Genomic DNA, 27,238 nt, shown 5'->3' on the forward strand with positions numbered 1-27,238 from the left:
AGACTCAAACATATTGACAGAAGCACTTCCTTAGGGGTAAACCACATCCCCGTTCAGGGAGCAATAACCCAGGAGTATGGTCCCAGGCAGGCTTTCTTTCGTTTAGAATGAACGTTTATTGAATAACCATAGGAGTCTTGTATTGCAGTAAGTGCCAACCACAGTAGGACCCTGTCTTCTAGGGCTTGAAATTTTGTACTTTGCAAAATGTAAGTGTGCAGAGGTTTGTACTTTTGATACTTGCCTCAGTGGTTATGGACATTGTTTAGCCTCGGGTCTTGCAGCCCTGGAAAGGTAGATAAAGGACCACCACAACCTTTTATTCCACGTTCTGCTGCTGGGCTTCTGGTCACCTGCTGGCTGGTTCCAACCTGCCCTGGCCTGATGGAAGCAGCAAAGGTGATGAAGGATGTGAAAATTCCTGTGTGGGTGGGGTCGAGGGGAAGGGCATGCAGAGGTCAGTAAGGCAGAGCCTTTGGCTGCTTCTGGGAGGCCTTGCCGAGACTCCCACCCGTTTTCTGCTGCTCAGACCCTTCTCATGCTTTTCTTTCTGGTCTGGTCTGTGCACAGTTAGGGTAACTGCCCTTTCCAACTGTAGCCCAGTTTACCAGTGACCTTCATCCAGCAACATCCACTAGGCTGCATCTTTCCTTTCTTTGAAACAGCCTCATCTTGAGGGTTTGGGATGTTAAGTGTGTGACTTTATCAAGATAGGGTTTCTGGCAATCACAAGACTAGTAATATCCCAACTATGGTTTAGATTTGTTTTGAAATAATATTTCGGGCCCAAGCTTGACTAGGTAAAATGGTGAATGGTCGAAGATATGAAGATTGGTTCAAGGATATGCCTTATCAATTTTTTAATTTTAATTTTAATTTTTTTGCTGAGCAAGATTCGCTTTGAGCTAACATCTCTTGCCAGTCTTCTTTTTTGCTTGAGGAAGATTGGCCCTGAGCTAACATCTGTGCCAGTCTTCCTCTATTTTGCGTGTGGGAGCCACCACAGCATGGCTGCTGACAAGTGGTGTAGGTACATGCCCAAGTGCTGCACCCAGGCTGCCGAATTGGAGCACACCAAATTTAACCACTGGGACACGGCGCCAGCCCCACCTCATTAATTTTTAAACTGAAAATGGGGGGCGAGGGGCAAAGTGTGACCAAGTAATGTTCTGTGTTTTTTAATTTGCTTTGGGAGTAGTATAATTAATGTGTTATTTTCTAAATATGGATTATTCGTGGCCTGTTTTAAAAAGGAGCCAGATATTGACAGGTGAGTTCCCAACAGAATCTTGGGTAGACTCCTGTCCTGTCCAGTCCTGGTATGTGCAAGAAATACAACCCTATGTTAATAGCAGCTTACATTAAACATAATCTTTAAAGTAAGTCTACTGTGAGAATTCTTTTTTTTTTTAAGATTTTTTTTTTCCTTTTTCTCCCCAAAGCCCCCCAGTACATAGTTGTGTGTTTTTAGTTGTGGGTCCTTCCAGCTGTGGCACATGGGACACCGCCTCAGCATGGCTTGATGAGTCGTGCCATGTCGGCACCCAGGATTTGAACCAGCGAAACCCTGGGCTGCCAAAGCAGGGCGTGCGAACTTAACCACTCAGCCACAGGGCTGGCCCCAGAATTATCATTTTCTGAAACAGAATATTTGTACTTGTATCCTGTGCATTAGCCTGATGGTGTCTGAAGTCAAGATATAAATGGGATTTAAGCACTGTATTCTTCTTCTTCTTCTTTTTTTTTTTTTGAGGAAGACTGGCCCTGAGCTCACATCTGTGCCCATCTTCCTCTATTTTATATGTGGGACGCCCATCACAGCGTGGCTTGCCATGTGGTGCCATGTCCACACCCGGGATCTGAACCAGCCAACCCCAGGCTGCCAAAGTGGAACGTGCGCACTTAACCACTGCGCCACCTGGCCGGCCCTAAGCACTTTATCCTTGACTTGCTCTTTTCAGTATAGAAACCAGGAGACTGCTCAGTCCTCCTAGATTTTGTTAAAAATGTCTTTTTTTAAGTGCTTGTCACGAATGGGTCATGCCTCACCTCCAAATCCTTGTGACTTCCACATTCTTGTGAAGCAGGGAAGCCTGAAACCGAGCAGGCCACGTGTCTGAAGGCGTTGCACACCCCAGATGCTGCAGCCTTTCATCCTGCAGCCATTAGATTCTCCAGGTGCGACAGCTTCAAAGCAGGAGGTGCTGGGGGCTCCCGATCAAGACGGATCTGAACACACATTCCCCTCGGGTGCTGTTTGATGTGCTTGATCATGGAATGAAAGCCAAATAAAGGAACGAGAGGTCCTGTTTATTACCTCGTTTTCGGTGCTGTTCCTCAGGGCCCTTCTACGTCTAGGGAAAGAATTCGTGAGGAATACTGGGATACCACCAGAGCAGGAGACACAAACACCTACTTACTGTTAACTCTGGGGCCCACAAGCTGTTGGCGTCAGGCAAAGGAGTTTGTGCTTCTGAAGAGCTATATGGAGGAAAGTGATGCCACCTGGCCTAGAGCTTTCTCACTGTGCCGTCATGTCCTCTCTTGCTGGAGGTGGCTGATAGTGCCATTGCAGCTCTTTCTGCATCAGTCTGATCAGTCCCCTGCCTCTCAGTTGAGTGACTGTGAACTAGAAGGGACCCTAATACAGGTGGGGAAACTGAGGCTGAGGCTAAAAGAGATTCAGTGACTTGCCGACCATTGGCAGCTTGTCAGTGACAGAGCCAGGAATAGCTCCCAAGAGTCACTTCTGCCTGCAGGGTGCTGGTGATAAAACAGGGTGGGATGGACAAGCGGCAGAGGAGATTTTAAATACGTTGAATCTCAATTCAACAAGAGAGAAACTCCAGCAGAACAAGGGACAGTACCCAGGGGGTCCGAGCTTGTTAAGTTGCAGAGGACTTTGCCGTACCGCTGAGGATTTCACTGCCCTGCTTGTTTGGTACAAAGTACAGGCAATTGTCTTCTTGTAAAAGCTGTGGGATAAGACTGCCCTCTGGTGGGCTGGTGGAGCCATTGGTCCAGCCACTTTCTCCTCTACTTAAGTTCCATGTCGCTTCTTATGCTGCATCTGTGTTGAGCGATTATTCCTATTGAAGGAACTCAGATTATTTTATTTGTGAAGGACTGTGGCCCCTAGAGATTTTCTTGACCTCTAAGCACTAGCCATCATTTGCCCATTTATAGGAGGTTTTGTTTTTTTGTTTGTTTTTTTCCCCCCACGTTAGAAGTGTCTTATTCGCCAATAAGATTAGGGTTTCTAAAAGCAAGGGTGATGTCTCCTGTCTTGTTCTTCCATAGCTTCTTCCCTGTTGTCTACTTAGCTGTTCATGAAATCAGAAGGTTCACTGAGATGGAAAGGAATCCCTTCTCCCCCAAAAGAATCCCACCATTTCATTCGTTTGTAAAACATTCTAATCTCATCTCTCTGATCAGTACTTCCCCAAGGGGTTGAATGATCAGAATCCCTCAGGAAACTTTCAGAACTCAGTTTCCTGGGCCTTACTCCAGCCCTGCTGAATCAGTCTCTGTGGTCGGAGCCAGGAAATCTGCTTTATAAACTTCCCAAGTGGTTTTTGAGGTGCAGCCAGGTTTGGCAGCCAACTGCTCTAAATCCACATTTACAATTATTTCTCGTAGCTTTGCCCCATGGCAGCATCTCCAAAAGTCTTCAGCTTATGTGAGTTATTAAAACTGACCGTTTTGAGAGTCCTTTGGAGATATTCAGGATACTAGTCTAACTGCAGTACTGGGTGACATAGGAAGAAAGAAGGGCCACGAGAGAAGGACTGAAAGCATTTGCTTTGTTTGCCAGCGGCTCTGTGTTCACAGCAGAAAATACTGAAACCAGTACATTTCTGCTGACCAGGCAGGTTGTTGATTTGTCATTTATTTTTAAGGTTTAGGCAGATAGGGAGCCATAGGTTAATTTAGAACCCAGTTATTTATTTTCACCCATTGTAACTCTTCTGCTTCTCAGGATAACTGTACAAGGTAGGTGGCGTTGCCCCTTTTTTACAGATGGGAAAGTTGAGGCTTAGCAAAGTTGGTTGCTCAAAGTCACATACATTTGTAACTGTCAGATTCTGCATTCGAATACAGGTCTGATTTCTAAGTCCGGCTTTGGAAAGGTAAGAGGACCAGAGTGCCAATCTGCTCTTTTTTTACTCTGCCAGGCCAAGCGAGCAGTGCAGCGGGGAGCCACGGCAGTCATCTTTGATGTGTCTGAAAACCCAGAAGCTATCGACCAGGTAAAGCCCTCGGGCCACGCCAATGGCTGCAGGCTCCCTGAGAGAAGCACTTCCTTTAGTTAGCTTGGCTTGTCACAGTTGTGTCACCCTCATCTCAGGGCCTTTGCACGTGTCTGCTGACGTTAGATGTCCATGTTTGGACATTATGCGCCAAGGCAGGCATATTGAGAGGGGTTAAGAGCCAGGAAGTTAGGGGTTGGGGGGCATTTTCAAAGATCCTTTTAGGCTTTCCGCCTGCCCAGTCCGCCCTAAAACAAGCATTGTCCTCAGCCCTGCCCTTCTGGGAGCTCCAAGGCTACAGTCCTTGAGGAGCTTGAGGATTTCCAGTGTTTAGCATCCTTTCCCTCCAGCCGTTTTTTCTCTCTCCTGCTTCTTAAAGTGTGTCTTCTGACCAGGACCATCTCTTTTTTCTTAGCTAAATCAGGGCTCGGAAGACCCGCTCAAGAGGCCAGTGGTGTATGTGAAGGGTGCAGATGCCATCAAGCTGATGAACATTGTCAACAAGCAGAAAGTGGCTCGAGCGAGGATTCAGCACCGCCCTCCCCGAGTGAGCCTCCTCCCTGGCCGGCCACGCCCGGCACCTTCTCTGCTGCTGCCTGAGCCTTGATTCCCTTTGGGCTTTTGTTCCTTTCTTCTTTCTGCCTAAAATGCTGATGCACCCCTAGTTCCTGAAGGTTAAGGTCAGATACAAGGCTGGAGGCCAGGGCGAAATTTTACCTGTGTTTTAGAGAGGATTTGAAAAGTGCTTCCAGAAATACAGTCATGTGTCACTTAACAACGGGGACGTGTTCTGAAAAATGCATTGTTAGTTGATTTCATCATTCTGCAAACATCATAGAATGTACTTACACAAACTTAGGTGGCACAACATCATACACACCTAGGCTATATGGCACTAACCTTATGGGACCACTGTCCATGTGCATCCCATCATTGACCGAAATATCAATATATGGCACATGACTAGATGATTCATGCCAAGATGTCTCTAGACTCTTCTACCTGCCATCCCCTCTTGTCCTTATTTCTCTTCCGTCCCATCTCCCTCTGAAAGGCTAGCTAAGGAGGACTGAAGGGAAAGAATACCCAGCACTCGGCTTTCCATGTCCCCCTCCTTCCATTTGACCTAGAGGAGAGAAAAAGGCCTGTCCTTCCTTCTTCCCGTGGGGTTAATTGCATTTTTGAACCGCCTACCTTATATTTGAGACTGGAAAAGTTAGCTTTCAGCCAGGATTGAAGTTCATGGCTTCCAGGTTGTTAATGAATAGCGGTTAGGCTTCTCCTAAGTGTGTTGAGGCGACACTGCTGGCCATTAACTCTTGTCTGGCATCTTCTACCCAAACCTCAGGCTGAAGATTCTAGGAATCTGGTACAGGTGCCCCGTACATGGTTTATTTCCTCTTTACAAATACTGGAATATTCACACATAGCATGATTCTTTTGCATGCACCAAATGTCTTGATACCCACAGCATTCAATTAGCAAATCTCTATTCCTGTTGGCTAAATGCGTGTCCTAGATGAGGCGGCCTCAAGGTTTTAGGAGGCAGTGTGCTGTGAGGAAAAGGTAAGAACTAAAACCGGAGAGAGTTTGCAGAACGGACTTGCTGGCTTCTTTTTAAAGGAAAAAAGAGCACTTTGGTAAATATGACTCATTGTAGTGGAAGCCGATATTTGTGGAAGCAGCATACAATTTTCTGAGTTGTTGTAAACCATTAATTACATGGTTAGTAATCACTGTTCCCTCAAAACATGACACTCACTCCTTTGTCCCATAAATGTGATATTTGTGTTTATTTGGAAGGGCCTCTCCTACCAGTTACGGCGAACTTCGCGCTATTCCTCAGGGAGCTTGGCTTTGGGAGCAGAGTTCGCTTGGCTGTTAGGAGGCCTGGCTGAGACCACTGCAATCCTCCACTTGGCCACACTGCAGGGTACTACCTGGGCCTGGAGAGCACACAGTGTGCATGTTAACAGAACCCCGGGTGTTCCCTGCAGATGAGGGGAAATGCACCCCAGTTGCCCATCCTTATGCCGACCCAGGCCCACACAGCTCGTGTGCCGGTTCCCAGGCTGAAGAGAGCGGTGACTCATTGTGTCTGTGTTCTGCTCCAGCAACCCACTGAATACTTTGACATGGGGATTTTCCTGGCTTTCTTCGTCGTGGTCTCCTTGGTCTGCCTCATCCTCCTTGTCAAAATCAAGCTGAAGCAGCGACGCAGTCAGGTAATTTCTCAGAGCAACCCGTGAAGAAACTTGATCCCCACTGCCCTGTCGCTAGTGAAAACCAGGGGTGGGGCCTGGGCTCTGTGGCCTGTTCCCAGAAGCCTAGAAACAGCAAAGACAGAGAAAACAAGAGCAAAGCTTATAGCACTGTCTCTCCTCTCTTCCAAAAGGGTCAGTCCTACAGAGGCTGAGCACTGGGGTTGTTCCCAGCCAGGAGTTTTTCTAAAGAAATGTTTGAATGTTAATTTGGAACCCTAGAGCCTTCCTCCTCAGATATAATCTGGGAACCATCAGCATCACTGAGAGCTTGGCAGAAACGCAGAATCTCAGGCCCCACCCTATACCTGCTGGATCTGAATCTCTGCTTCTACCAAGCTCTCCAGGCGATTCTCAGTATACAGAGTAGGCACTCTGATGCCCCAGCTGGCACATCACTGTGTGCTTGAAGGAAGGAAGGATTTGAGGGTGGAGGGTGATGAGAGGATAAGTGGGAACTTAGGCTCTCAAATGTGTAGCAGCGTGACGTCTCAGGAGAGAGATGGTGGACCTTGGCAGGCAATCTCTCGAGGAGAATTGCCGAGTTCTCACAGAGGTTGAGCGGCCACCACCAACAGAACAGTGGCCGGTGTTAATTGAGCACGTACCGTTGGCCAAGTGCTGAGCACTCACGTGCGTTGTCTCATTTGCCCTCAGAACTTTCTTCAGTGTCAAGAGGAGGAGCCCTTGGCATGGAGCAGGTTAATAACTCAGGGTCTTGCAGAGTTGTCCAAGTAATTGGAGTAGACCTCTGCTGGTACTGCCACTTGGGAAAAGCCCAGGTTGATGTCGAGGACACTCAGGAATCTGGAGGATCTGTGCTGTGGCAATCTAAGTTTTTAGTGATCTCTCAAAGGTCTGTTCTGGCCTGAGAGAGACTAGCATTTGCTTGTCCTGATGCATGGAGTGCCATGGCCCTGGGGTGACTACTCCTGTTGATACATCCCAGACCCTAACATGGACCACATTCTGCCACACAGAATTCCATGAATAGGCTGGCCGTGCAGGCTCTGGAGAAGATGGAAACCAGAAAGTTCAACTCCAAGAGCAAGGGGCGCCGGGAGGGGAGCTGTGGGGCCCTGGACACGCTCAGCAGCAGCTCCACGTCCGACTGTGCCATCTGCCTTGAGAAGTACATCGACGGAGAGGTAATGGCAGAGGCAGGGCCCATCCCGGGTGGGCATGAGGTACACAGGTTAGCAGAAGCACACAGAATCTATAAGGATAGGGCCCCGTGTCCTCTTCCCACAGCTTTGCAGGAGCAGAAAGGCTTAAATGCCTAGGTCTCAAGGGGATGACCTGAGACATTCTAACTGCTTTTTCCCCTGGAAAGGGGCGGCCACATTGCAGAGACACTGTCTCCAGAGGACCCAGCTGAACACAAGTGATTTTGAAAGTTGATCAGAAATATATGGTAGGACCAGAAAATGTCTGGTTTTAAGGACATTCATACATGTTGACTTAATTTCAGAATTGCTCTTCTGAAAACTCTGAGACGAGACTTGATAGAAATCTCTCCTACAAAGCCATGTGGAACATTTGGTGTTTTTATTTATAAAGAGAGAAAAGATGGGATGTCCCCTTATTTCTTCTACCTTTTTTTCTGAAAATTGCAAATTTTCAGAAAAGTTGCAAGAATCATACAATGAATGACGTATCATTCACCTAGAATCACCCATTGTTAACATTTGGCCATGTTTGCTGAATCTTTCTAGATAGAGGGGTACATACACTCACATTTGGCTGGGGGCAGACCACTTCAGTGTTAGTTGCAGACATTTGATGCCCCTTTGATGAAAGCGTTCTACTGCTGTGTAGGCTGTTGGATGAAAAGTGAGTTTTTGCAGAGGCCTTTAGATTAATAGAGTCTTGCATGGTCTCTAGGTGCAGACTGCCTGGGTTCTAATCCTGGCCCAGGCGGGTTCTAGCTTTGTGATCTTGGGCAAGTGACTTCATGCTCTATGCCTGTGCTTGTGACACAGGCCCGAGAATGTCCTACATTCCAGGTGATCACAAAGGTTACATGAGAAAATACAAGTAGAACTCTTGCCACGGTCCAGCACAGCATTAGATATTAGTTTGAATGTTATTGCATTAAGCTGGTGAGAGAATGGAAAAACAAAGTAAAATGAGCAAATTTGGAGGGTGCCTGGGCTCAGGAACTCCAGAGGTGGTTCTCCCTCAGAAAACCCCATCACCTCCTCTCCACACAGGCTGCTTTGTTATAAACCATGTGCCCTAGGTGAGTGTTCAGGGCCCAGTGAAGGAAAGCACAGGAGAACTTTGCCCCTTTGCTGCCCCACCCCTCAATCCTGAGTCCTGGGCATCTTCCTTTCTACTGGTCCCCATTTGGGGTACCTGGAGGCAGCCACCATCTCAGAGATGCAGGAGATCTTGGGGTGTACTCGCCCTCTCTCCTCACGCCCAGGCTGCCCATCTGCACTAGCACATGGCTCCAGTCTTCCCTTGTGTGCGGCATGAATGTGAGTGCCCTCCTTCTGTGACAGGACAGGAGCCTGCCTCTGTGTTTTCTCCCTTACCTCTGAAGGCCATGGTTGGGGCTCACTGATGGCCATTTCCTTTTCCCTGGAACCCGTGCGTGGGCCTTGACTCCAGGGAATTGAGTCTACCTGTAGCTAGAGATGGGGAGGAGGAAGGGGAGAGAGACTCTGGGCCCTGGTATGGGGAACAGGGCTCCTTGGTCCACACTGGGCTCCAGGAAGAAGCACATTCGGGGCTGAGGCAGAACTGCCCTCCACCTGTGCCCTCCCTTCAGGCTGTGCGTCCTCTCTCCCTTCCCAGGAGCTGCGGGTTATCCCTTGTACTCACCGCTTTCACAGGAAGTGCGTGGACCCATGGCTGCTGCAGCACCACACCTGCCCCCACTGTCGGCACAACATCATAGGTAACTGTCACATGCCTTCATCGTTGCTGAAGAGTCACTGTCCCTACCGAGTGCCTAGCAAGAGCATGGCATATGCTACAGGCTGGTGCATGAGCAAGGCCACCAAGCATTGCCATCTGGACTTGGAGGCATGGCGACTTTGGGTTCTGGAGGTCACCAGGCCTCTAGACCCTGAGGAGAGCCTGGCCTGAAGAATTGCCCTGAGTTCAAGTCTTGGCCTTCACGTGAACCAGTTTTCTGACCTTGGGCAAGGCATCTGGCCTCTCCAGGCCTTAGGCCCGCGATCTCTTTAGCGGGAATGACAGTGATGACGCTTGCCTCTGCCCAGTGCTACAGGGTTGTGGTGCTGCTTCTGTGTCACTGTGGTGTTGGCTGAGGGGGCTGGAACACAGGGTGCACTCAGAGTAGTTCTTTTTCTAAGAGGGAAATGAGTTTCATCTTTGTATCCTATCCTGTTGCTCTCTGCAAACTCCTGTGGGGAGATGGGAGATGGGCCCTGACAGGTGTGGCCACCTTTCAAATAGAGAAGCTGGTCAGCTCTGGCAGCATGGCTGAGTTTGGTGACACCTTAGACTGGGCACCTTGGCATGTGATCAAGCCTGCTGCTTCAGTCTTTGCCCTGATTCATCCCTCCTAGCCCCTGGCCCCAGCGTGCTCAGCTGCTGACTTTCCTTCCTCCCCTTCTCCCCAGAACAAAAGGGAAACCCAAGCACCATGTGCGTGGAGACCAGCAACCTCGCACGCAGCCGGCAGCAGAGGGTGATCTTGCCGGTGCACTACCCTGGCCGCGTGCACAGGACCAACGCCATCCCAGCCTACCCTACAAGGACAAGCATGGACTCCCATGGGAACCCCGTCACACTGCTGACCATGGACCGGCACGGGGAGCAGAGCCTCTATTCGCCACAAACCCCCACCTACATCCGCAGCTACCCACCCCTCCACCTGGACCACACCCTGGCCCCTCACCGCTGTGGCCTGGAGCACCGGGCCTATTCGCCAGCCCACCCCTTCCGCAGGCCCAAGTTCAGCGGCCGCAGCTTTTCCAAGGCAGCTTGCTTCTCCCAGTATGAGACCATGTACCAACACTACTACTTCCAGGGCCTCAGCTACCCTGAGCAGGAGGGTCAGGCCGCACCCAGCCTCGCTCCCAGGGGCCCTTCCCGTGCCTTTCCCCCGAGTGGCAGCAGCAGCCTGCTCTTCCCCACTGTGGTGCACATGGCCCCGCCCTCCCACCTGGAGAGTGGCAGCACATCCAGCTTTAGCTGCTACCACGGCCACCGCTCGGTGTGCAGCGGCTACCTGGCCGACTGCCCGGGCAGTGACAGCAGCAGCAGCAGCAGCAGCTCTGGCCAGTGCCACTGCTCCTCCAGTGACTCCATGGTGGACTGCACTGAGGTCAGCAACCAAGGCGTGTACGGGAGCTGCTCCACCTTCCGCAGCTCCCTCAGCAGCGACTATGACCCCTTCATCTACCGCAGCCGGAGCCCCTGTCGCACCAGTGACGTGGGGGGCTCGGGCACCTCTGGCTGGGGGCCTGTCATGCGCCTTGAGGGCTCCCTGCCACCTGAGGAGCTCCTGGCAGCCCACAGTCCAGGCGCTGGGCAGGGAGAGCCTTGGCCTGGCCCTGCCTCTCCCGCGGGGGACCGGCTGTCCACCTGCAGCCTCGAGATGGACTACAGCAGCAACTCCTCCCTGGAGCACAGGGCGCCCAATAGCTCTACCTCAGAAGTGGGGCTCGAGGCTTCTCCTGGGGCCGCCCCAGACCTCAGGAGGACCTGGAAGGGGAGCCGTGAGGGGCCCTCGTGTGCCTGCTGCTGCGAGCTCCAGCCCTCCGCACTGGAGCCCAGCGTAGGAGGAGCGGGGGGCAGCACCTTGTTCCTGGGCACCCCGCTCTGTGAGGGCTGTGGCCCCACAGGTGGGGAGTCACAGCCGGGAAGCTCCCAGGGCCTATATGGCCTTCACCCAGACCATTTGCCCAGGACAGATGGGGTGAAATATGAGGGCCTGCCCTGCTGCTTCTATGAAGAGAAGCAGGTGGCCCATGGTGGCGGAGGGGGCAGCGGCTGCTACACTGAGGACTGCTCGGTGAGCGTGCAGTACACGCTCGCCCAGGAGGCCCCGCCCAGCTGCCACCCAGGGGCCCGGGACCTGAGCCAGCGCATCCCCATCATTCCAGAGGATGTGGACTGTGAGTTGGGCCTGTCCTTGGACTGCCATGGAACCCACGGCCTTGGCCCTTGGGGTGGGACGCCGGGCCTGGACGCCCTGCGGCCCCACAGGGGTCTGGGAGCAGCTCAGGAAGAAGAGCGGGTTCTGTGCTGCCAGGCCAGGGCACCGCTGCCCCCTGGATGTCTCCTGGAGGAGGCAGGGGCCACCAGGGCCAACTTCCCCGGTGCCTCCCAGGACACTCAGGAGTCCAACGCCACAGCCACTGAGGCTGCAGGTGAGAGCAGGAGATGACAGTAGGCCAGAGTCGGGGTCCTCTTCTCTCTCTCTGGTGGTTTTCTAGGTGACTTCCTTTGTGTCTCTGACTTTAAACACCGTCTGTACCTGATGACTTCCCAGTGTTATTCCCCAACCCAGCCTCCTCTGAGTTCCAGACCCACCGTGCCCTCTCCTTCCATGATTTCTGCCCCCAAATGCTACATAAGCATCCCATCCTCATGTCCACAGCAGCACTCTTGAGTTCCTCCCTCTGGGCCCACCCTTCTCCAAGGCTCCCCACCCAGCTGCTCAGGCCAAAAGCCCAGGCACCATCCCCGGGCCTGCCCTGTCGCTCGCTCACCTGTGTCCTGGGCTACTCCACCTGTCTGTGAGAACCACATGTGCTTGTTTTCCCTCTGTCCAGAAAACTGAACTCCCAGAAAAATGAAACCGAGCAAAAGACATGCAGAATCCAAGTCCAGAATTTATTATTAGACTCAGCAGACATTGCCAGATAACTATAAAATTTCCTAACATTTTGTCTCAGTAATTAAACTGTGCAGGCCAGACCTTGTAGCAGTACAAGTTCCACCTCGAAACTGTATTCCAAACTTATCTACTGTGCCTCCCCACCTGCTCTCCCCTCCGTCGGGCCCATTTCCTCTCTCTGGGGGAGGACAGTAGCCTTCTGACTGGTCTGTCGCTAGTCTTGTGTTCCTCATGGCAACCAGGGGAGTGTTTTTTGAAACACAGGTCTATGTCTTTACACTAGAAAACCCTTCAGTGACTTGCCATTTCCTTTCGATTTTTTTTTTTAAAGATTTTATTTTTTCCTTTTTCTCCCCAAAGCCCCCTGGTACATAGTTGTGTATTCTTCGTTGTGGGTTCTTCTAGTTGTGGCATGTGGGACGCCGCCTCAGCGTGGTCTGATGAGCAGTGTCATGTCCGCACCCAGGATTCGAACCAACGAAACACTGGGCCGCCTGCAGCGGAGCTCGCAAACTTAACCACTCGGCCACGGGGCCAGCCCCATCCTTTCGAATTTTAAAACTGTAAACTCTTCACCCAGTTCTATATGATCTGGCCCCTGCCTACCCCTCTGACCCCCTCCTCCTTTGCTCCCCTCCTTGCCCTATGGCCTCAGTCCTGTTCCTCCAACGTGACAAGTTCCAGCCTCCATACCCCTCTGCCGCTTCTCTCCTCCAGATCTCAGCTTAAATGACGCCCTCCAGCCCCCTCCGAGGTTACTCTCCCACTGTTTCCTTACTTCCCTGGTTATCACAATCTGAAATTACTTTGTTTTGGGGTCTGTACACTCTGTGAGAGGGTCTTCTCCTCTGCTCTTCCCAGTGCCTGCCACAGTGCCTGATCCACATCTTTTCATGCTAAGGGCTTCCAGAAGGCTCTGCACATCCAGTTGAGGGGAGGCCAGCTCTCTAGGAGGCATGTGTGCTCCTAGCACAGAATGAGGAGCTCTCGGAAACAGAGCGCTTCTTCAGCCCTTTACCATATGCAGTCTGTCCAGTCTTAGGAGCTGTCACTTCCGGAGAGCCTGCCACACGCTGGGGACAGGCACCCAAGTCCCTTACCTGGTCCCCGTGCGGAGCCTCCGAAGGCTGCCATGCCCGCTCCCTCTCCTGATGATTGTTCTCTCTCCTCCAGGACAGAGATCTCACCCAGCAGAAGGTGGCGGCAGCCCGGGTGCCTGAGCCCAGAAGGAACTCTTATGTGGAAATGGGAACTGCACGGAGACTCCAAATTCTGACTTCCTTCAGAAAAAACAGAAAATTTTTTTAGCTTTGACAAACACACAAAAGTGGTAATAAAGAGAGCCCTCCTTCTCAACCCAAAATGTGAGCCACCTGTGGCAAACCCTCCCCCCACAATTAACAAACCAACAGACACAATTCTCTGAGTCCTTTGCCTCTTTTGATAACATGTTATTCTTCTGTTTTGTAAAGTGTGTGTGCTTGGGGTTCCGAGGTGTGTGGGATTGAATTCTCTGCTTTGTTTTTTAAGATATTATATGTAAATGTAAAAAGTTATTTAAATATATATTTTAAAGAACCCTAACCGCCAACTTTTGCTGAAAAAAAAAATCACTGCTGCATTAATTGAACCACACCATGTGTAGATACTGTTGTCTCCCCGGAGGGAGCTCAGGCCTTTGAAAAGCTCAGGGCTACACCTGCCTTAGAAAATGAACCAGAAACTTGAAGTAAAGCTAGTTGATATGGGTACAAACTCTGAGGAACAATGCAATGCTGCCTCTTTCTTTCTCGTGGCAAATCCCAACGTACAAACTTTCAGGTTTCCTGGGAAGCCATGCCCCTCCAGCCCACACCTTTAGGCAGCTGATGGAAACAGCTAGGAATAGGGCGGAAGGTCTGCAGCACTGGGGAGCCGGGAGGAGCCATTGCTACATAAGCCCCATGGTGACAGGGACGCTTCTGCCCAGTGTCCTCAGTCTGTCCCCTCGGGTCATCGTTCTAAGTAAAAGGACAATTCACAATCCTGATCTTGGGCTTCCTACCACTGGCTGCAGAAATGGTTTGACGGGGTGTGTGGGGACAAACACCCAGGAGGAATGTACTTTTGCGGCCTTGGTGTCTGATGGGGCTGGGAGAGAGCGCTCTCGTAACCCGGAGAAGGGACGGAGGGCGCGCCGGAGCGTGCCTCTGCGCATGCGTCTGTGTGGGCGCAGCCACGCCCCTCGGCTGCTCAGGCCTCGGGCTGCCTTCCTGGGGGCGCAAGGCTGGGACCCCGCGGGGTCTGCGCGAGCTCCGCTTGAAGATACGGTTCCCATCCCACTTCGCCACCGAAGCACCGCTTCAGGGTTATTCAGGCCTCTGCCTCATGGCTGAAAGTGTTCATCTCGCCTGCAAATGTCTACTATCCTTTTTACCTAATGCACTATTATGTTTTGGTTTTCCATGAGACAGAGAAAGAGACTATCAGATAGTTTAGACCCAAAGGGTAGGTTTTTGTATATTTTTCCAGGCTTTTGTTGTTGTTTTTTAAGAGGGAGGGAGAGTTAAAAACCCAAACCATTTCTTTTTAAAGATGTTTCCATTTTAAAAGGGAGAATCTATTTAAAGCTATTTCAGATCAGGGATTGTCATCCTTTTTGTCCAATGTATTTCTTGTTCTAAAAAAATTTTTTTTAGAAGAAACTAATCACATTAGCCTTGTGCTTGCTGACTCTTCTGGTCACTTTTATTTATTCATTTATTCAGCAGATATTGTCATCTGAAATGCTCATATGCGGAGTAGGAACATTTCGACCTGGCCCCCTGTAGGTGGGGAAATAGAGATCGTGGGTTGCCAGGCAACTGTGATGACTCCTCCGGTAAGGCTCAGGGGAAGTCAGCCCAGGGTCCAGACCAGAACGTTTTGAATGAGAATCTCACTGTATCAGAATCCTTTTTTCTTAAAAACTCCAGCTTATGATGAGGAAATTTGCCTACTTCTAGCCAAGATTTGACAAAGAAATTCTAGCGTCAAATGATTGAGCCTTTTGCCATTTAGGAACTCACTGTGGTAAGATTTGTCCTCCAGCCTCAGTAGTGCAGTCTCTTGGGGGCGGCCCCCCGACCCCCTCACCGCCCCCGGGCTGTGCCCAGCACACCTGTTGGCCAGGGTGTGAGAAGCCCTAAGCTGTTGCCATGTGATCTGGGCTGCCTTTATTTCTCAGGCCAGGAGGAGCAGCTGCTGAGGACAACAGCTTGCATTACATGGGTTTAGGGAAGGGGTGGGGAGTATGGCTTCTAACATGAACTGCAAAAAACAGCTTCTCATTGTTGAGATTTTTTTTGTTGTTTGTGGTTTTGTTTTTTTTTGTTTTTAATGCCTTTGAGGGCATATTATTTTCCTTGTCTGAAACCATACCCCCAAAGTGGCTTTCTTTAGCCCAGGCTGGAAAACTGCTCAACAGCCTTAAGCAATAAATAGATGAGTAGAGAATGTGACTTCAACTGGGCTTGTTAAAATAAATGTGTCTAATTTTCATTTGAAAGAGCAACAACTACGGATGGCAAAAGAAGCACATTTAACTTTTGTAGTTTACAGGGTGGTAGAAACAGAAAAATGAAACTTTAAATATCAGCCATTGTCTTAAATTTGTGTTGGCTCGCTAGACAGGGAGGTCACCAGGATATAGTAACCAACTATATTAATGCCTCACCATTCAAATAAAAAGAAATATCTTCTTTGAAGTTGTAAAACTCCAGTAATGATGACAAATAGCTTTTTTGTTGGCCTCTCCGTGGTGGGTGGGGGTTATCTAGAGGTGGAAACTGGGAGCATAGCATTTTCCATTGAGAACCACCCCCCCAGCCAGAGTGGGAGTGGGACTGCTGGGCGTGGTCCCCGTGGTCCAGCCCTGGGTGTAGGACAGCCACGTAAACTGACCAGTGCTACAACCAGTTTAAAATGGGAGTTTGGGAGTTCTGATCAACAAGGTACCTCTTTGTGGTAGACACAGCCCCAGTGTGCTGGCTTTAATTCGCTCAGTCTCTTCACCTCTCTTCTGAACCCAAGCCATTTTATAAAGCTCCATCTGCTGTCCCAGCGCTCAGACCCTCCCTCATGTGCTGCTAGTTTCTACTCAAAGTTCATGCAGGACTAATGCTTTTAAAATGAGGTCTAAAAAATAATTACTAATCAAGAGTATTATTTTTTAAACAGAACTGCCTTTTTCTATTCTTTATATAAACTCTATTGTGTTGGTCTAACAAGGCACTATTTTAAAATGTTTTAAAAAAATTTCTCCCATAGCACTTAAAAGATATTTTGTAAAGACTTTGCTGTAAAGATTTTGTAATAAAATGGTCTAAGGGCTCCTTCTCTGACATTACCATTTTTAAAAAATGTTTTAAAGGCTAGAAAACAACTTATGTATATTCTGTATATGTATGGCAGCACATTTCATTTATGGAAATATGTTCTCAGAATATTTATTTACTAATATATTTATCTTAAGCCATGTCTTATGTTGAGAGTGTGACATTGTTGGAATAATCATTGAAAATGACTAACATGAGGCCCTGTAAATACATGATAATTGCACACAGATTTTACGTATTTGCCGACCAAAAATGATTTAAAACAAGTTGTAGTCTTCTATGGTTTTGTAACAAATTGTACAAATGACTGTAAAAAAAATACAATTTTATCAAGTATGTGTTACATGTTGTCATTGCTCTGTTTGGTAAAGGTCTGCAGATTCCACCAACAAGAGGTTTGCATGAAGTGATGCCTTTAACTTCAAATCGCTTGTGGAAGCATCCATATAATTTCCTCTCTTGTCAACATAAAGTTCAGGTTATTGGGGATTTGGGTGGTGTCATGGGAGAGTATCTGATAGAGAGTGTATGGGATTATGTCCTTGAGGTGGTGGTAGTTTTTCTGCTCAGCCCTGTGTGGAGGGAGTGAGAGAAATGGTAGTCGATCCTAGCAGTCCACTTTTTAAAGATGGGGAATATAGGCTGTATATAAACTGTTGACTTCAACTGCCAGGCCTTTTCCTACCCAGAAGACAGCGACCCTTAAGCCCTTGTTAAGGGAAAGGGGCTTATAGGAAAAATCCCCTAGCATATAGTCCTCGAAATTCCCTAATCACGAGAGTGGAGGGCAGTCCTCAGTCTGAAGTGAATCCCGTACCCATCTGCCTTGTTTCCCTGGGAGGGCAGTTACTAATTTGTAAAGCACTCTGGGATTACATGGAAGGTGCAAAGTGGTGTTTATTTTTCAGACATCTAGCAGAGAATATCCTGATCCCATGAGCTCCCGTTCCTACTTCTCCATCTTTAACTTGGGCCATTTCTTGGGCATAGTCTCCTCGTGGACCTCCAGCCGCTTCCTGCCTGGCGACAGGTCCTTCTGAGTGCCTTCGGGGGTGGCAGCCTGGCTGCACAGAGCTTTCCAGAGCTTTTGTTTGATGGCCTTGCCCAACTCCAAGCTGTACCTCTTGGGGGTCCCTGAAGGATTCCACAGCATCGGCTCGACCACAGTGTGGTACAGAGCCCGGTAACTCTCTGTGGGCAGGCCGTGGATAGTTAGCGTGTCCTCTGACAACTGCCGTCTCTTTCTGGTTTCAGGAAGCAACGCTCGGCCCTTCCAGGCTGTTGTCCCAATGTCCCGGGGTAGCACTTGGGTGGCAGCCACATGTTCAGCATATCTGCTCTCAAGATCTTGGCAGACTGTTTCTTTTTTCTCCTTTGAACTTTCTTTACTCTAGCCAGGAAGAAAGCAGAGAAGTCAAAGCTAAAACTTGAGAAGGGAGCTCAGAATAATTATCTGGGATTTGTGTCCCAGAGTCTTGGTTACAGCCACAACCAACATTTGTCTAGCGTGTTCTAGTTTACTGAATTCCTTCATGTATACCACGGCATGCGCTCTCCATAACCCTGTAAGGTCAGCAGGAGACAGCTTTAAAGGCAAGGAAATTGGAATTGGTTTGCCCAAGGCCACACAGCTGGAAGGTTAATAACCGCAGTTGTCATCTATTGAATGCCACGCAGGATCCTAAGCATTTACTCTGTGCCAGGCTCTGTTCAAAAGCCCTTTGCGTGTATTAACTCATTTAATCCTCATGAGACCCTATGAGGGAAAGGCTGTTATTCCCCATTTTGTAGAAGACAAAAACCGAGGCAGAAAGGGACTAAGCCCACAGTTGTCCTCAGTTATAGTCAGAGTTGGTATTTGAACCCTGACAGCCTAGCTCCGGGGTGCCTAGGCAGACTGTAAATAGGTAGTGACCCCAGATCTGGTACTCCCTCCACTATATCATGCTGCCTTCCCCGACCCCCATCCCCACCCCCAACCATCCTCCACAGCACCCCCACACAATCCTGTCTCAGATTTTCTTCACTTCATATAACTCTCTTAAGCATTAACTGTTCTCTGGCTTACATTTCCCTCTCCCCACTCCATCACATTTCCTCACCCCCAGCTGTCATCTACCTCATTGATGCCTCCTGCAGGCCTCCTGCACCTAGGTGAGCCCGGCCCCTGCCCCACTGGTCGCAGGCTCTTGGGACTGATGGAGTTTCTTATCCTGCCCAGCTGGGTGGCTTTCATTGCTGAATTGTCCTTGGGCTTTAATCTCTTCGAGGGTTTTGCTTCTCCAAACTTGCGTGGTACTGGGCAGCATTTATCCTTCAGTGGTCGTCGCCTGAGCACCAGCTTAACCAGGCAGAACGAACTGGCAATTAACGGATTCTTTACAACTTCCCAGGAAGAGGTGGTACCTGGTGGCGGGGCATTGATGTTCTGCTTTGCACACGTTCTGGCTGTCCAGATGTTGGTGAGGGCTGGCGAGTCCACATAGCAGTCCTGAAGCCTGGTGTTCAGTAAAATAGACTGTCGGAGTCCATAGGTGGGGATGCTGGGGTCTCGTCTCGCATGGATTGGATGCTAGAATTATAAGGGGAAAAAAATGGAATAAAAAAGTCTCAAGCAGAGACTAGAAGGTCTACTTTGGAGGCAAAAGTATTAACATCTTTTTATAGACCATTCCTTCTACACAGCTCTTAGAAATCTTTCTACACCTCCTCTCTCCTGCTCACCAAAGCCTTTCGTACCAAGCAGGGAAGTGATAGTAACTTCACAAGGTCACGGTGATATTCATGCTCTGAAAGAACACAGCATGCTCAGGCTGGAAGTGAAGGATCACGGGGCATTTATAAGGAATCAAAGACAATTCACGTCTTCTGGAAAGCTAAGGGAACCCATTGCAGGAAAGGAATGGGAGACAGGACCACTTCAAGGTTCCCATAGGATCTGTAGTCACTCCTCAACCATGTTGCAACACGGAAATGACAGCAGGTAAACTGCCACACCCTGAATACACTTTCTAACCAGACTCCCATGAGCCAAGAGAGCTGCTCAACAGGGAAATATACGCTGGGGTCCATACAAGCAAAAGCACAATGTAAATGATGCTGGTCTCCATTTCCTGGGACCAGCCGTGAACAAGAGAACAATTTGGATAGATTAGAATCACACTCTTAAAAGAGACCTGGCTTTCTAAGAAATGTCATCTATAAAAAATAAAATCACCTTACCATATTTCGGTTGCCTTAAATTTTATTTTAGCTAGCTTAGTAGGGGGAAGAAATATGTATTTTCTTTTCCCTTTTTCTCTCTTTTTGTTTTGTTTTGTTTTAATATTTCTAGTCACTGTCTTTCTCTGCCTCAGTCATGTATGGGCAAATTGTAGTTTGCTCAGATTTTGGCTCACGTGCTGGCACTTTTGAACCATTATCTCTAGTATTTGTGATGTCACTTTGGTTTGTGATGTGGGTGTGGATGGGTGTTACATCATCGGATTTTATAGTTAAATTATGTTGGAAGAAGTTCTGTTTTGTTGTGCTTACAGCCTGAGGGACTTCTGAAGTCCTCATTCCCCCCAAAATGGCTTCGGCGAATTTTGAAGGTCCTAATGTTCTTAAGAAGCATGCTTTGCACACAACGTAGTCAAATATGCAGACCAGATTCGTGGATACAGGTGGTGAGATGCATCCTTACATGTGCAAAAGTGCCCTTCTCCATGCACATAAAGAAGGTACTGTTAAATTCTCAGAATAGCTGCCAAGGTTAGGGACCAGAAATGAAAGAACACGTTCCTGCAGCCCTGGGCACCTCTCCCTGCGTGTCTCTCCCCGGGAGACTACATGGTTTCTGGAATGTGGTTTTATTTTACATCCCATGGCAAATGCAGTAATTAGAGCTGTTAGCAGTGTCAAGGGCTTGAAATGAGAACAAAGACGCCTCTTCCTGGGAACTCTTGGGCAATGCCTAGCTCCTTATCAGGTGCTTGTCCTGTTGGTGGTTTTCATTTTTCATATGCAAAATGCCAAAGGAGGCTCCCTCCCAAGGGGGAGGAGAGCGAAATGATGGAAAAACAGAGTATGAGTCTGGCAGGCGTTCCTGGAATCGCATGTGTTGCCTGTCTGATTTTTCAAGTGTTGTCCCTGGAGTGAATCAAAGTCTGCAGGCAGACTGCACCGCAGGCCGTGGGGGAACCACCTCCAGGACGACGGCGTCTGGACCCACAGACGCTTGGGAGGACAATGGGGCCCATTCAGTGGCGAGCCCTGGCCTCACCTCCCAAGAGGTGGGTCAGTTTTAGAGCAGGGCGTTGGAAAGGGTTTGTCTTTGGGAAGGGTTTGCAGATGTCTGGAGACTGGGCAGGCAAGCATCCTTTCAAAGCTGGTGAATCTTGGAGAGGTGGCACCAGGCTCTTGGGCTACTGTCTGCCTTTACTCTGCAGGAAGGGACAGAAGCAAACAGAGGGCAAGAAAGACATCCTAGAAGCAGGTCTTCTGTTTCTCTTCTCTCCTTCCCCATCTGGCTTTCCCGTACCTCCTCTTTCCGGACACTCATCTGTTGTGTTTACTTTCCTAGGCCTCTTACTCAATGACCATGTGACACTACTCTAGCTCTGAGGAGCATTCAGAAGCTCCTTCTAGCACAGAGCTGTTCACATGGACGGCAAACTCTTCAAATTCGATCAAATTCTGCCTTCTGTCCCTTCAGTGTAATTCACTTTAATTGACTGTGCCCCAACAGGAAACCCTCATGTTTCTCAGAACTCACCCAGGTTAATCTGGCCTGTGCTGTTGTTTCTATGTCAGTAAAATCCGTATTTATTGAATACGTACTGTAGGCCGGGTACTATTCTAGGCACTTCACAAGCATCATTTCATGAAATGCTACCAGTAGTCTTATGAGTTTGGGCACTGTTGCCATCCCTACTTTACAGATGAAGAAACTGACACACAAGGTGCTCAAGAACCATGCCCCAGGTCCCAGAGCTGGTAACCCACAAAGGCTGGACTCAAACAAGGTCTACACCACTTTTGCTCTTAACTACTCAGATCACTGTGATGCTTTGCCTCTCATCTAGTCGGCCCATCCACATACCACCCCTGGCCCCAGTTCTTGTCCTATTCTTGTCGTAAGACTGTCTCTGGGCTCAGGACTCAGTCTTCCTGAGTTGACATCCAAGATCCTTCTCTCAATCAATTCACATCTCTGAGCCCTACTTTTCTCATCTGTGAAATATGGATAGTAATAGTGCCTACCCCAAGGTTACTGCGAGGATGAAATAGGACTACAAATGAAGCAGTTGGCATGGCTCCTGGCGCACAGTAAGCACTCAATAAATAATGTACTTATTAAAGTTATTAATATTGTGACCCATTCGCCCGTCCAACCCTTTCTTGAGCCCCTGTTGCTCATGGTCTGAATGACATCACCCAACACTTGATGTGAACTTCATCTCAGGTGCTTCACGGGCACCCATCTGGTTTATGAGGATAAGCAACGAGTCTCTTGAAGTGGAGAATGATTCTGATCTGACTTGGGTATCATGACATTTCTTTTCCCATGACCCGTCTTCCCTAAACGTTTGTCAGATTCATCGACCTCACAGAAGTGGTGTATTTACAGGAGCTACACTTCCCCCTGGTTGTGGGAGTCGTCCAGACTATCCTATGCTTTGTTAGACAGAAAGGGAAGCGAGTACCTGAGGATACGCTTAGGAGAGTGACTAGTCTTTAACAGGAATTGTTCCGTCGAAAGTTGCTCAGAATTATAAAGTCAGGATGGAAAGACTTTATCTGGTCCAGGGTCCGGAAGCCACGGCAAGAGATTCCATCATTGGTGCCAACACTTGATCCAGAGAACTTGGGGTTGAGGCAGTAGGACTTCCGTGTTGCTGAGAGGCCTGTCCCTCAGTTTGATTCTCCAATGAATCTTTTTATTCTGCTGAGCTCAGTCTAAATAACCTTTATTTTTCCACCCATCATTTGGCGCTGTGCTTCCTGACATATCTAAACCACCGCTTCTATTTGGAAACACATCTGCCCTTCTTTGATGCTTAGCCAAGCTCTCCTCACTGTATTTTTAGCTCCTATAATCTTCCTTCTTTCTTTTTTCTTTTCTACTACCTTTCTTCTCTTTAGTTTCTTTTAGCTCCTATTCTCTTTCTGGAGGATCAGCTAATAAAGAGGAAATTGAGCCAATTTATACTAGTTTTTATTTTCTCCCTTTATGCCCCACCCCCCAAATTCTGGTGGAATTTGGTTGTTGTTAATTTCCTCAGAAGATGTTTTTATTTTAACACCCAAGCAGTAAACGTCCACACCCATCTGGGGATGTGTCTGAGGTTCATGATGCAGAAGGTTTAGGAAAGGAGAAAAACTTTGGATGAGAGAATTTGAAAAGGTTCCTGAATCATGACGCAAAGTCTGAGGACAGTCACTTAGACCATACGTGTGGAAGCCACACCTACCGTGGGCCGAATCTGTGAAATGAAGGTGCCCTGCCCGCTCGGCAACCCTTCTCACCGGACTCTGGGTTCTTACATGTCACCTACATGTCCCACAGACACCTCTAACTCATGATGCTCCAGACCAAGTTCCTTCTCTCCCCTCACCCCCATTAGAACAAGTCAACTACTACTTCTCTTGAATTTCCCGTCACTAGTTGCCTGACCTAGAAACCTGGGAGACAAGATCAGAAATGGTACTGTGCTGAGCCGAGCCTGAGGCTAAAGGAAAATCAGGATTGTAGATGCTATTTTTATTTAAAATTTTGATATTTTGTTCATCATGGATTTTTCTGGCATTCATTTAGATTTTTTAGATTTTTTATCTTTCCTGCTTCTCTCCAAAGCCCCTTAGTACATAGTCGTATATTTTAGTTGTGGGTCCTTCTAGTTGTGGCATGTGGGATGCCGCCTCACCATGGCCTGATGAGTGGTGCTAGGTCTCTGCCCAGGATTGGAACCGGCGAAACCCTGGGCTGCCAAAGCAGAGTGGGGGAACTTAACCACCCATCCACGGGGCCAGCCCCCATTTAGAATTTTTAAAACATAGCATTAAACTACTGTTTATTAAATATGTATATATATTTATTTTTTTTGAGGAAGATTAGCCCTGAGCTAACATCTGCTGCCAATCCTCCTCTTTTTGCTGAGAAAGACTGGCCCTCAGCTAACATCCGTGCCCATCTTCATCTACTTTATATGTGGGACGCCTACCACAGCATGGCTTGCCAAGCGGTGCCATGTCTGCACCCAGGATCTGAACTGGCAAAACCCGGGCCGCCGAAGTGGAACATGAGCACTTAACCACTGCGCCACCGGGCCGGCCCCTATTAAATATATTTTTAAATTTATTAAAGAATATTTATTTATCTTGATTACTGAGTTTTTGGGACCCCTTAAATTTTGTGCCTGAGGCGAATGCCTCGCTTGCTTCACCCTGATCCTGGCTCTGGACTACTCAGTAAGCATTTGTTGCCAGAACCCCATAGGGACAAGGAGGCAATTCACCATGGGGGTTAAGAGGGTAGGCCTGGAGTCCCTTGCCTGAGTTCAAAGCCCAGCTCCACCACTTTGTGTCTTTTGGGCAACTCACTTAACCTCTGTGTAGGAGGGGAGTGGTAAGGGTGCCTCCCTCCTCAGGCTACTGGGAGCATTATGTGAATTGTGGAGGCTAGCAGTGCACACTGCCTACAGCTCAGCAAAGTCTTCAGGAAGTGTTTGCTATTGTTGTTATTATAATCAGGCTCCTCTTCCAGTGCTCTCTCCCCAACATGCCCTGTGAACAGAAATCATCCCAACTGGAGTTGCAAAGATACTAAGATGACCCAAACGCCACCAGCTGAGATCTCCCAGCTTCTTGGCAAATCCCGCTGCCCTTAGAGGAATCGAACAGCCTGACTGCAGAGCGCAAGCAGGCCAACAGACAGACAGACGTCTTCCTGGAGGCCCCGGGGCTGCAGTCAATGTCCTCACTCTTTCCATGAAATAAAGCTGCTAAATGACCGAGGCATGTGAAGCATTGAAATGAATATCTCAGGCTGCTCCTTGCTGGGAGCCAGGACCACATAACTGAGCAAAAGACCTTGAGCCATTAAGAGCCCTGACCTAGACCCGCTCGGCTGTATTTTTAGCTTCTGTGCACTGTTTCCATCACCTGTGCTGGACTTTAAGCTGGAAAAGAGGGAAGGGAGGCCTGGGGAAAACTACAGGGATGTTTCTCATAGCGGCCAGTGGGGGCAGGGCCTTGCACACTATTTCTGAGTTCTGTTGTATAAGCCGGTTTCATGGGCGTGCAACCTGTGTAGTGGCACAGGTCCCGGCACTTAGAAGGGTCCCATGAGGCCGGCCCGGTGGCGCAGTGGTTAAGTGCTCAAGTTCCACTTCGGCGGCCTGGGGTTCGCTGGTTCGGATCCCAGGTGTGGACACGGCACCGCTTGGCAAGCCAGGCTGTGGCAGGCGTCCCACATATAAAGTAGAGGAAGATGGGTGTGGATGTTAGCTGAGGGCCAGTCTTCCTCAGCAAAAAGAGGAGGATTGGCAGCAGTTAGCTCAGGGCTAATCTTCCTCAAAAAAAAAAAAAAAAAAAAAGGGTCCCATGCTTGCTTTAATGCTTTATTGCAACCATCTTGAAATTCTTAATAATTTTGTACAAGAGACCCCACATTTTCATTTCTCCCTGGGCCCTGCAAATTACATATCCTGTCCTGGTTGTACACAAGACACTGAAGCTAAAAGAAGGAAGAGAGCTTGTACCCACCCAGCGGGGGTGCCTTCCTGCAGGGGGGTGGGAGAGGCCAAAGCTGCTTTTAAGAGGCACGGATCCCCAGACTTGTCCAAATAAACCTTATTTTTAACCTTCTCTCTGCCCTTTCCTATTTCCTCCTCTGAAACTGGGTTGAGATGCAAAAGAACGGTGTAAACTGTAGAGAGCTGTGTCCTGCTTTGCTAAAACCTTTCCCCGACATCCTATTTAAAACAGCCCACGGATTGTTCTCTGTCAACAACATCATTTTCTTGTCTTTGCAGTACTTTTTGCTCTCTGAAATTCACATTTTTTCATGTTGATTGACTGGTCCCATTAGAAAGCAAGCGGTAGGAGGAAGACACGGGCTTGTCTTGTTGGGGCTGTGTCCTCAGCTCTGGGCATGTTCCTCCCTGAATATTTGTTGGATGGAGGAAGGGTCACCTTTGTTGAGTGCTTGCTTTGTGCTGATGGTTCCACCTGCAGCTGCTCATCTCATTCTCCCTGAAGGAGCTCCTGCCGGCGAGTTTGCAAGTTAAAGGTGAAGAGTTCCCAGGTCCTCCCAGGAGGAGATGGTTTTGGAGGTGGGGAAGGGCCCAAAATGGTGCCGAAGAGAGAGGGTGAGCAAGAGTGGGAGACACCATGGTGGGGTGCGGAGGGTGTGTCCCCAGGGACCGGGTGTCGCTGGGTGGGTGGGGGGTGACCCCCTGCTCCAATAAGGTGCCCAGAGTATTTTTGAACTCGGGAATGACACAGTGAAAACAAGGACTGCACAAGATGCTTCTTGCCGTGGCGCTGAGTCCTGTGGGTGGAGAGGGTCTGAGACCTAGAGGCCTCGTGGGAGGTAGCTGCTCTCTTTAGGGCCCAGCCTTGGGAGCAACTGGGGGTGGGGGTTGGGGGAGGCAGACCCTGGGAGTGGGCGAGGGGAGCGTTTCGGGGTGGCGAGAGGGGGCGTAGGGGCCAGTGTACCTCAGGCGGGCCCCGGAGCCCGCGGGGCCAGGACCGCCCCAGCCCGGCCCTGGGCGCGGCGAGTCAGCACACGAGGGCAGACGCTCCCGCCGCCGCGCGGGGCGCAGGCCCGCACTTGCAAGCCGGGACCAGGGACTTGAAAGCGCCCGGCGCGCCGCCCGGACCTGCCCCGCGGGGCGTCACCGCGGCGCTTTAGGCGGGAGCCCAAGGAAAATCTCCTCTGTCTGGGGGCAGTGCGGGGGAGGAGGGAGACCCAAGACAGACCCCAGTGCAGCCAGGGAAGACCTGAGGGGGGCGGGGGACAAAGGGTCTGCCACGCGGGGGCCGAGAGTTTAAGCAAGCCCAGCGCTCTCTGAGCCCGTGTCCCAGGCTGTAAGGAAGCATCATTGCCCCATCCACTTCTGCACTTTCTCTGCGTCGGGCGGTCCATTTGCTTCTATCTTATCTAATCCTGTGAAGGTCTTTATTCCCATTTTGCAGATGACTGAGGCTCAGACAGAGCAGGAAACGTGCCCCCGTTGACAAAGGATGTGTAATAGGATTCAGAACCCGAATTCAGAACCATTCAGTATGCTGCCTCCCTGCCTGCAAGAATCGGATGGTGAAAGGAACACAACATTTTCGAAGTTCCTACTGTGCGTGTGTAAGTTTCCCTGCATTGCCTCACTTAGTACAACCGCTTTGGGAGTAGTTGCTATAACGCCCCCATTTAACAGATGAGGAAATTGCAGTAAGAGCTATTTTTTCTTTAAATCTGACCAAGGTTTTATAGGTGACGGAGGGGGATATGAATCCAGACAGGCTGATTCCAGAGCACTCTGTTTCAAACCACTATGACGAGCCAAGCAG

General features: G+C 49.4%; 2 protein-coding genes across 2 annotated transcripts in view; one reads left to right on the forward strand and one right to left on the reverse strand.

Annotated features, from left to right (window-relative positions):
* Window positions 1-17,029, forward strand: part of ZNRF3 (zinc and ring finger 3) — a 152,490-nt gene extending 135,461 nt beyond the window's left edge. Inside the window, exons 3-9 of the mRNA XM_044775630.2 lie at window positions 4,176-4,250; window positions 4,666-4,797; window positions 6,365-6,475; window positions 7,492-7,659; window positions 9,314-9,416; window positions 10,108-11,862; window positions 13,506-17,029. Of these exons, the coding sequence (XP_044631565.2) occupies window positions 4,176-4,250; window positions 4,666-4,797; window positions 6,365-6,475; window positions 7,492-7,659; window positions 9,314-9,416; window positions 10,108-11,862; window positions 13,506-13,552 (2,391 nt within the window). The 3' untranslated portion in view covers window positions 13,553-17,029. The remainder of the gene's footprint in view (window positions 1-4,175; window positions 4,251-4,665; window positions 4,798-6,364; window positions 6,476-7,491; window positions 7,660-9,313; window positions 9,417-10,107; window positions 11,863-13,505) is intronic.
* On the reverse strand, window positions 16,997-20,106 carry C8H22orf31 (chromosome 8 C22orf31 homolog). Its single transcript, XM_014834137.3, has 3 exons — window positions 20,086-20,106; window positions 18,807-19,259; window positions 16,997-18,077 (listed from the first exon to the last, which is right to left on the reverse strand). The coding sequence occupies exons 1-3, from the start codon at window positions 20,104-20,106 to the stop codon at window positions 17,637-17,639; spliced, it is 915 nt and encodes a 304-aa protein (XP_014689623.1). The 3' UTR covers window positions 16,997-17,636.
* Between the last annotated feature and the right edge of the window lie 7,132 nt (window positions 20,107-27,238).

This window comes from Equus asinus, chromosome 8 (assembly GCF_041296235.1).
Source record: "Equus asinus isolate D_3611 breed Donkey chromosome 8, EquAss-T2T_v2, whole genome shotgun sequence".
NCBI lineage: Eukaryota > Metazoa > Chordata > Mammalia > Perissodactyla > Equidae > Equus > Equus asinus.

Coding starts and splice junctions, on each gene's coding strand:
- C8H22orf31 (XM_014834137.3), bottom strand. CDS start 20,106: ATGGTTCAAAAGTGCCAGCAC. Junction 19,260..20,085: donor TGGTTCAAAAGTGCCAGCAC/GTGAGCCAAAAT, acceptor TTATAATTCTAG/CATCCAATCCATGCGAGACG. Junction 18,078..18,806: donor CTGCAGGAGGCATCAATGAG/GTAGATGACAGC, acceptor CTTCCTGGCTAG/AGTAAAGAAAGTTCAAAGGA.